The sequence below is a fragment of the Zingiber officinale genome, chromosome 6A (assembly GCF_018446385.1).
Source record: "Zingiber officinale cultivar Zhangliang chromosome 6A, Zo_v1.1, whole genome shotgun sequence".
Classification (NCBI taxonomy): Eukaryota; Viridiplantae; Streptophyta; class Magnoliopsida; order Zingiberales; family Zingiberaceae; genus Zingiber; species Zingiber officinale.
Window position 1 is genome coordinate 130,039,300 of NC_055997.1, and position 10,848 is coordinate 130,050,147.

The 10,848-nt window shown below is 42.2% G+C and overlaps 1 protein-coding gene across 1 annotated transcript; it reads left to right on the plus strand.

The window, feature by feature from the left end:
* The first annotated feature begins 1,078 nt into the window (after positions 1 to 1,078).
* LOC121994413 lies at positions 1,079 to 2,685 on the plus strand. Its single transcript, XM_042548457.1, has 5 exons — positions 1,079 to 1,279; positions 1,563 to 1,720; positions 1,828 to 2,113; positions 2,224 to 2,384; positions 2,468 to 2,685. Exons 1-5 carry the CDS (start codon positions 1,116 to 1,118, stop codon positions 2,620 to 2,622), a joined length of 924 nt encoding a protein of 307 aa, XP_042404391.1. The 5' UTR covers positions 1,079 to 1,115; the 3' UTR covers positions 2,623 to 2,685.
* The last annotated feature ends 8,163 nt before the right edge of the window (positions 2,686 to 10,848 follow it).

Here is a 10,848-nt window from a genome sequence, read left to right on the forward strand (position 1 = left end):
CTGAGCGCCGGAACCCTGACTCTCGAAAGGGCGCCTTTAACCATCAACTAGACACCGGCCGGCCGCCCGGCCGGTCGGCCCACCCCTCTCCGGCCGGCTACCTGCCACTTTGACTTCCACGTGGCGTTGACTCCACCGAACGGGGGTTTCCTGTTCTTACAACCGGATCACTATTATTGGAGTTTCTTTGAAGGTATGTATGTAGTGTTATCTTTTGGTTATATTTTATTTGACAGTACATTCAGTTCATGCACGGGGGCGTCACGATAAACCTAACTTGTACAGGGCGTCAATTGAGTTTTTTCTACACACGAGTTTGAGCTAAATCTCAATGAGAGTTTTAGAAATGCAACGAGGTACTTGAGAGCTTGAGAGTTGGAGAAAGGACATTTGTTGGAGCATTAATAAATGAAAAAAAAAATGCCGCCACCAACAGATTTATACTATAGTGTCTTGCAGAGGAAGAAACCAGAGCAATAATGAGCGAGCTGTTCAAGGTGATTTTTCTTTCATCACCAAGGATTAGATGTACTGAATCTAAGAGATTCACTTATAAATGCAAGAATGCCAAATAATCTATTAGAATGAGGCTAACCAAGCACAGACGAATGGCAAAAGAACATCTATATGCCTAAAACAAACGATGTTTTCAATTATTAAGAGACATTTTTCTAGAGATTTTGAGAGCTCTCCACAAAGCCTTCAAGGAGCTTTTCACAATCATTTTGAAAGCTTAACAACTTCAGCAACTTCTAGTAGATAAAAGAACTTTTATCAACAGTGATCTTTAGGCACCTTTCTGCACATCAAGTGGTTCAGATTGACAGAATAAGGCATAACTTTCCCAGTCATGGATTATAGAGGTAAGATATCCTTAATTGGGGAGTGAATGAAGATTATTGATGCTTTGGGACATGGACAAGGAGTTAGTTAACCTTAGCCATAAGAATGAGTGTTTTTGATGAAGTAAATATACCTAACCTTGATTGTTGAACAAGTAAATTCATGGCATAATTAAAGAATGATAGAATTTAGTTGAATATATAAGAAGTAAGGCTTTGGTATCCAATTCATTAAAAAAAAACACAGTGAAAGATTTACCAGAACTGAAAGTTATGGTTTCACCCAAATATGTTATAGACCCAAAGGAAGGTGGAGAGAAGAAGGCAGGCGAGAGAACAGATCCTTTTAGGTGGATGATCGATGATTGCTCAAGCATTGCAAATCGAGGTGCTGAGACGTATTACTCGGGGAGTTTCACAGCCTGTGGTTTTACCTGGTAATTTTATTTATTTTTATTATTATTATTTGTATGTGTGTGTGTGTTTTGACATGCTATTTTCAAAATCAAATCAACATTTTGTTCTTCAACAAGTGAAAATCAAGCTTTTGTAGCGCATAAGCTTTAGAGTAGTGATCTTTCAGACAAATACTACTTCAGGCTTTTATTCATTACAAATGAAATTTCTCCTTTCATTCTTTACGATTTAAGATCTTCGAAAGACTAGGCATAAGGGAATGCTTTAAGAAAGATAGCTGAGATAAGGAAATATTAATTGCAGGAAGTTGCGACTGGAATTAGTTTTAGAAGGAGATGGTGAAAAATATGTTGGTCTTTACCTCTCACATGTTGACGCAGTTTCAAAGAATTCTGTGATCAAAGCAATCTACAAGCTCTTTGTATATGATCAACTACATGCGGAGGACATACAAAAGGAAGGTGAATATATTTATAATTCTACGATAACTGATCATAATACAGGAAGTTGCTTTTACCTGAACTTGCTGGTGGAGTTATTTATCATGTGATCTTCATTGTTTATGTAGGCGAAGATTATTTCCATAGCACATCCCATGATGGATTTTGTTGTAAGATTGCATTAAACAAGTTCAACAGTTCAAAATCTGGTCTACTTGTCAACGATTGTTGCATCTTTGGAGCTGAAGTCTTAGAGGCTTTTTCATGCAAATTAGATAAAGAAGGATTAATCCATGAATCCTTGTCCCTAAAGAAAGACCTAACACCTCGAATATATACTTGGGTAATCAAGGATGTTTCCAAATTGACAAAAATACTATTTGCTGAAGTTTTTGCTGCAGGCGGCTACAACTGGTATTCCATCACATGTTCTTAATTGGATCATTATTTATGTAAGCTTTGCAGAATTTGAGCATATAAAAAATTAAGATATAATTCGTTTTGTTTGATTTTGACATGTCTAGGCGTATCTGTCTCTATCCAAACTTACCCTCATTCGAAGACTTTCTTTCTGTTTTCTTGATCATGACCAATGCTGCTAGTCTGTCTTCCAAGACTAGAGTCTATGTGGACTTCAGCTTTTGCTTGTTGGATCAACACAATGCCAAGCACTGGAAGCTTACAGGTTTCGACAATTTGATTGCGCTCCCCAGCTATGCTACAACTTGAAGCAATCATCTGATTATGCTTTCTTATTTATTTTTGTAGTGAAACATTTGTTCTCGTCAGAGAATCGATATTATGGTTGTAGAAACTTTTTAAGCCGGGAAGATGTACGAGATCCATCGAGAGGTTTTCTTCTCAACGACACATGCATTATTGAAGCATCCGTTGTGGTTCTTGGAGTAGACACCATTGCATGAACAGGAACTAGAAATTTCTCTGTTCTTTCTTTGCATGTCCATGTGCTAAACATATCTAAAAACACTCACAAGTTGATAAATATATTGATTCAAAATACTAAAGGTATAATATATGTATTCTTCTCTTAATATTTCCAATTATGTAATCTGTGGTTTGGTAGATTTAATCATCATAATCTCACAATATCTTGGTGTGAAATGGAGTATTAGCAAATAACATGACACACACCGGATTATCTCACAATGGCACTTTGGACAGTTAACTGGTCTATTGGAGAGTGCTGACTCTTGTATGCCTATAGAAAGGGACACCTTTTCTAAAGTTTTTTAGAGCTCTCCACAAAGCCTTCATGGAGCTTTTCACAATCACTTTAAGAGCTTGGCAACTTTAGCAACTTCGAATGGAAAAAGGGAGAACCTTAATCAACAGTGATCTTAAGCACCTTTCTGCACATCGAGTGCTTGAGATTGACAGGATAAGACATAACTTTCCCAGTCATGGATTATGGAGGTAAGGTATCATTAATTGGAGAAGTGAATGAAGATTATTGATGCTTTGGTATAGGGATGGTAATTTTTTTCGCGGGACCCCGAAAATTTGAAATGGGGATGGGGATCTCCGATTTTTCGGGGATGGGGCGGGTTTGGGGCGGGTATGGGAATACTATCCCCATCCCCGAACCCGTCCCGAATATTATTATTATTAATAAATAATAATATAATTTTTTTAAAAAAATATTAATAATAGTGTTAATATTAATCTATTGGCTTCAAATAGGCAACAAGATCTGTGAGGTCTGTATGTACTTCATGATTTACCTGAGCTATTATTCGGAATCATGTCTTCTGTATTTCCCTGTTTGTCATCCTTGCAGGAAATTGAGCTGAATAAGACTAGCTGGAATGCACTGTTTGAGCCTTACCTTTTCTTTGAGACATACAAAAATTATCTCCAGGTTGACATTGTTGCTGCCGATAGATCATGGAGATGGGGCGGGGATGGGGAATCCCCGAACCCGAAAAAATGAAAACGGGACGGAGATGGGAATGACAAACCTGCCCCCGCCCCGCCCCATTGCCATCCCTACTTTGGTACATGGACAAGGAGGTAGTTAACCCTATATATCCATAAGAATGAATTTTTCTGACGAAGTAAATATATACCTAACCTTGATTGCGGAACAAGCAAATTCATGGTATGATTAAAGAATGATAGAATTTAGCTGAATATATATAAGAAGGAAGGCTTTTGATATCCAATCAAAAAACACAGTGAAAGAATTACAAGAACTGAAAGTTATGGTTTTGCCCAAATATGTTATACATCAACCCAAAGGAAGGCGGAGAGAAGAAGGCAGACAATTATCCCAGTCATGGATTTGTTGGTGGAGTTAATTATCGCGCATGTGTTCTTCATTTTGTTGGTGCAGTTGCTTTTACCTGTATTTGTTGGTGGGGTTTGTTCGTCAATGATTGTTGCATCTTTGGAGCTGGAGTCTTGGAAGCTTTTGCATGCAAATTAGACAAAGAAGGAATCCATGAATCCTTGTCCCTAAAGAAAGACCTAACTGCTCGAATTTATACTTGGGTGATCAAGGATGTTTCCAAATCGAAGGACAGACTACTTTCTGAAACTGTTGCTGCAGGCGGCTACAACTGGTATTTCATTACATGTTCTTAATTGGATCATATATGATATGAATTATTCATTTCGTTTGATTTTTGACATGTCTAGGTTTATCTCGCTCTATTCAAACTTAGCCTCGTTCAAAGACTTCGCTATTTTCCTGATCATGGACAATGCTGCTAATCTTGGTTCCAAAACTAGAGTCTATGTTGACTATAGCTTTTGCTTGTTGGATCAGCATAATGCCAAGCACTGGAACGTTCAGGTTTTGACAATTTGTTTGCGCTAGCTCCATGGTTACGCTACAACTTGATCGAGCAATCATCTGATTGTGTTTATTTATTTATTTTTATAGTGAAACATTTGTTTTGCACAGAGAGTGCCATTTGGGGATGGCGAGATTTCTTAAACGACAATAATGCAGCGATAAGGGAGAGCTCACCTGTCACAGGTCAATTGACACGGTATTGGTCAAAATCAAGGTATTCAACGCTGAGGCTTACGAAAAGAGTCTCGGCCAAAGGGGGTTGTCTTATTCCGGTCGACACAGGAGTGGCCGAGCGGATTACCCGGCTAGTCAGATGAATAATGGACATCATGGGCCGGTTAGACGAATGAACATCATGAGCCGGTCGGACAAATGGACAAACCTGTAGCCAGTTGTTTCGGTCGGTAGGAAGACGAGCCGCTCGGACCGCTCATTCGGTGTAAGAATGACATTACACAGGAGGAGACGAGAAAATAAAAGAGCACTCCGTCTATCATCAGTAAATATGAAGAAGCCAAGACCAAGAAGAACACTCCATTTATCATTAATGCACGGAAGTCAAGATAAAAAAGCCTTCCTCTGACAATTAATATCATTAAATAAGGGCAGATGAACGATCACAAAGAAAGGTATAAAAAGGTACGCCATGTATGAGGAAAGACAAGATTTATCTATATCTCGACTATTCATTCTCTTCTTGGTTCTAAATTAAGCGTTGGAGGGCCAACGTCAGGGACCCCTTCCCTGGTTTGGTTTTATTTTTGCAAGATTGAGGTCTTTTTCCCGTCAGTAGTCACCCCGACTTTCCAGCTTCCTTCATTCGGACAGGATCAAACAATTTATTAAAAGGTGTATTTAAATTTTCAAATTTATCAAAAGAAATATACTACTTTATTATTTATCAAAGGGCGCACCTTTTTATAGTACTCTTCCCATTTTATCCTTCTAACAAATTTGACTATTTTTTTATTTTCTCTGTCATTTCTCTCTCTTCTCTTTCCTCTTATGCATGCTCCTCTTCTATTTTCTTCTTTCCTCTCTTTTGCACACTAATTTTTCTAAAAATATTTTAACACCCCCAAAAGAGCTCCGATTGCTAAAAATATTCTAAAAATATTTCCTAAAATATTTTCTAAAAATATTTTAACACCGTTTAACTCATTGATGAACCTAGAGAGCTTCGATTGCATCTATTTCAATTCCTGTGGATTTCTAGGGTTGCAATTAGTTCAAATATGTTATCTTTTGGAATCATATCAGGTCCAACGTAGAGAATTTAGGTGATCCTTTCTTATTAAATTTTAATGCCTCTAAGAAATCGAAATAAACAATGGGTAGCATATTTGAACTTAATGAGTTCCGAGCGGTGATGTCTACCTTTTGCCAAAAAAATTAAATTTTCTGTAGACAATGAGGTGGGTGAAGTCAAAGGCGGCCAGTTGGTCGCTCGACGGTGTTACGTCGAGATGGTCAAGTCCAAAGTAAGGGCCACGCGAAAGACCCCACAATTGGAGGTGAATGCAGTCAAGGACGAACCTCCCGCGTTGGCTTATAAAGAAAAGGAGGATGTCCTGATCCACTCTAGTCGATCAGAGGCAACTACGTTTGTAATCGCCAATCTAGAGAGTGAGAAGAAGGCAAAGATGGTCGCCTGCCTTAGACGGAATCATGATGTGTTCGCCTGGTCGACACATGAGCTCCTATGTATCTTGCTGGGCGTGGCTGAGCATCAGCTTTACGTCCGACTGGAAGCTCGTCCGGTGAAGTAGCAAAAGAGGGACTTCAGCGCAAAGCAAAACCAGATCATTTGGGTGGAGATTGAGAAATTACTGGAGGTCGGCCACATCTGTGAAGTCCAATTCTCAAGTTGGTTGGCTAATGTTATGTTTCTCTCTAAGCCGGGCAACAAATGACGGGTCTACATCGACTTCCGCAACCTCAATAAGGCGTGTCCGAAGGATTTCTATCTGCTACCCAGGATAGATCATATGGTAGACTCCACGGTGGGTTACGAGCTGATATGCATGCTCGACGTGTACTATAGATATTACCAAGTGTCGCTTGCCCGGGAGGATCAGGAGAAAGTTAGCTTCATAACGGCCGACGAAACCTATTGGTACAATATCATGGTGTTCGGAATGAAGAACGCCAACACCACCTACCAGAGGATGATGATAAAGGTGTTCTGACGACAGATTGACCGCAATGTGGAGGTATATGTCGATTACATATTAATAAAATCCCTTTGAGTTGTTGACCTTTGTGTAGACATCGAGGAAACATGCCAAACCTTGAGGGCCTACGAAATAAAACTGAACTCGAACAAGTACTTGTTCGGCGCAAAGAGCGGTCACTTCCTTAGATACATCGTCATTAAATAGGGCATCGAGGTGAATCTGAGCAAGGTAAAGGCGCTACAAGATATGCCCTCGCCCCACAACTTGAAGGAGGCCCAACGGCTGACCAGCTAGATCACTGCACTATCAAGGTTCATCTCCAAGTCATTCAACCAAAGTCTGCCATTCTTCAAGGTTCTGCGCTAGGCAACAAAATTTCAATGGGATGCGGAGTACGATAAAGCACTGGAGGAACTCAAAGAGTATCTCAACTCCTTGCTTGTACTGGCTAAGCCAAGCGCGGGTAAGCTGCTCTGGATCTATTTGTCGTCCACTAAGTATGTGGTTGGCTCAGCATTGGTAAGGAAAAATGGACATGAATAGCTGTCTGTATATTTTTTAAGTCATATATTGAAAGATGTAGAGTCCCGCTACACCTATCTAGAAAAATTGGCATACGCATCAATGCTCGTCGCTCAGAGACTCTGCCCATACTTCCTTACACATCTGATCATCATGATGATCCCAACAACACCTTCGGAAGGGTTCTCCTTAACCTAGAGGCGTCCGGACGGCTGATCAAGTGGACAACCAAACTGAGTGAATTTGACATTCAATATCGGCCCTGAACAGCGATCAAAGCCTAGGGCTTAGCTGACTTCGTCACCGAGGTCCAAAACACCGAGCCAGAGGCAACTTGGAAAATATATGTCAATGGTTCGTCCACTCGGTAAGGCAGCGAGATCGACATTTTATTGATTTCGCCATAGGAGGACAAGATGCAGCTGTCCTTTCGGTTAGATTACCGGGTCACCAATAATGAAGCCGAATATGAAGTCTTGATAGCCGGCTTATAGGCAGCTCGACACGTCAGAGCCACGAAAGTCTGATCCTCATCCACTTGAACTCTTAGTTGGTTGCTCAACAGTTATCGGGAATGTTCGAAATAAGTAGCTCCTGACTCAGGTTATATGTAAAAGCTTTTGAGAGGTTGAAATCCAATTTTCAAGAGATGGTGATACAAAAGATTTCTCGGTCAAAAAATCAAGCCGCGAATGAATTGACTAAGTTAACCAGTTCACAGTCTCCGATCGTGGTAAACCAGCCGATCAAGCAAGTCTTATTTGTATCGCACATCGACAGGATGGAAGGAATAACTTTCCTGAACGACTGGATAATAGCACTGATAGAGTTCCTCTAATCGGGCAGCACACCGGTCGATCAAAAGGAAGCCTGCTTACTGAAAAAGTGGGCCAAATGGTTCACCTTAGTCGGGGATCAATTGTATATAAGAGCCTTCTCCAGGCCCTTGTTCAAGTGTGTTGGACCAGAGGACGCGGAATACATCCTTCAAGAAGTGCACCAAGGCTCTTGCAGAGATCATCCGAGCGGTCGATCGCTGGCCCGAAAAATACTCCTAGCTGGATATTTCTAGCCCATGCTTCAAGATGATGCCGCTCGGACGGTAGCCACTTGTCTGTTGTGCCAAAACTATCATAATATTCGGCACCAATCAACCGAGGAGATGAAGGCATCCACTGTGTCTTGCTCGTTCGACCAATGGGGGATGGACATCATAGGACCGTTTCCAATGACGGCTGGTCAGTGAAGATTCTTGCTTGTTGCAGTCGATTACTTCTCAAAAAGGGTGGAAGCCAAGCCGTTAGCAAAAATAACTGAGCGGATGGTCATTATGTTTATCTGGCAGAACATCTTGTGCTGGTTTGACATCCCTCACGGGCTCATCTATGATAAAGGGAGGTAGTTTGCTGGACGGAGGCTCAGGGAGTGGTGTGAAGGTTATGACATTCAGCAAGCCTTCACTTCAGTGTCCTACCCCCAAAGCAACGGCTAGGCAGAAGTCACCAATCAGGAGATCCTCCGAGTTTTGCGAGCTCGGCTCGACCACGCCGAAGGCACCTGGGTTGATGAAGTCCCTGTATTGTGGGCCCTTTGCACACACCAAAGGAAGCGACCAGTGTAACACCATTCCAGTTAGTGTACGGTGGTGAAACGGTGATTTCCATGGAAGTCGGAGTAGAATCCGACCAGATGCAGCATTACAACGAGGGGAACGTTGAGCGAAGACTCATGGAGTTTGATTTGATGGATGAAGCTTGGAGTAAGGTTGTCGTCTGACTTATGGTATACAGGCAGCGAATGAAGCAAAATTACAATCGGAGGATGATCACAAGGTCCTTCTAGGTCAACGACCTGGTGTAGAAAAGAATAAAGTCGGTCGGTAACGTCACTAAGCTTGAAGCTCCATGAGGAGGACCTTACAAGGTCATGTAGAACCTTCGCTCGAGAGCTTACTGCCTGCAGGATGAAGACGGGAGACAACTCGAACAGTCTTGGAGCGCGAACCATCTCCAACCTTACACGACTGGGTGAGAGGTGCGTGAATAAACCTAGATGTACTCGTATAAGCTTGTGTCTTATGGATGCAGGAAGAGAGTGAAAAAAAATCCCAAGTGTTCCAGACTCTTGTGCCGATCGACCAAGTCAACCATTGAGCAATGACATTAAACCCTTGTATTCGTCAATCGTCGAGCAGCGACGTTAAACCCTTATCTTCATCAACTGTTAAGCGTCGACGTTAAACCCTTGTCTTCATCCATCGTCAAGTGGCGACGTTAAACTCTTGTCTTCATCAATAATCGAGCGACGGCTATAAACCTGAGTCCTCGAGAACAACAACCGAGCGGTGGCTATGTACCTGAGTTAGCAGTAAATAAGCCAAGTGGCCTCAACCGAGTCTGTATGGGTAACACTAACGATTGAAGAGTCGAGGAATCATACTTAGCAAATTTTTCACAAGGCACCAAAGAAGATAGGGCCCTAAATGGGCCGGGCAGCGGTGCATGGGTTCACAGAATAACAAAGCAAAGAATCGCTAGACGGTGATACGTGAAGGAATACTTAGGAAATTTTCATAAAAGCAAAACACGCCAAACGGGTTATAGTGTGTTCATACTTAGAAAAATTTTAAAGAGTTTTTATAAGTCATGGGAAAGAGATACAAGAGGTGACCGACAGGCGACTACTCCTGATAATCGAGCACATTGTTGGGGTGTGATTCGGTCAGCTTCTCCCGGTTGATGATCTTGTTGGTCAGCGCGGGTGGGAGATAGCCTCCTTCCTTCAGCTGCTCGATCGTGCCGTCGATGCTAAGATTGAAGAGGCAGAGCATCCGGTTGATGAGCTAATCGTTGAAGGCGTCCGATCAGAGGTAATCACGTTTGAATACCACTAATTGGCCAATCTCCCCCTCTTGACAAACTTTGAGGGTTGTTCGGGAGGCCTCTAGCTCAGTCCTTAATGTGGCTAGCTCATTATCCTTTGTGGCGAGTTGGTTCTGTGCAGCAGCCTGTTCTATTGAGCGGCTCTCCCGCTCGGTGCTTAGAGCGGACTCGGCCACCTTCAGGCCCTTGGCCAGGTCACGCGCCTCTTTATTCTCCAGCTCTAGATCCTCGATGGCGCAGATTTCCCTGGTGTTGGCCGAGTTGATTTTGGACTCAAAGGTGCTAGCCTGCTTCTCAAGTCACGCCAATTGCACCCCTTGCTCGGTGCTCTTAGCACGCTCCGCCTGAAGCAGGTTGGAACTGTTGGATCGAAAAGAATTTAGATATCTCCACAATTGCATGATATTATACACTTTGGGCCTAAGCCCTCATGGTTTTGCTCTTGGGCTCTCCCCAAAAGGTCTCATGCCAATGGAGATATCTTTTCTCTTATAAACTCATGATCTTTCCCATGTATTTTCAATATGAGACTATGTTTACAACCTTGCAACCCGAACAATCCCCCCTTAAACAAAGGACCATAGGCTTCCCACATCCGATCCTTGACCCACCAGGTCTTCCCGCCCCTCGGTCCACCCGACCTATTAGGACTTTCTTGCCTAGCCGTAACTAGGACTTCTTACCTGGTGTCTGGTCCTCTTGATCCGAACATAGGAGCCCCCACTTTCTTTGTTCGAGGTCAATATTGTA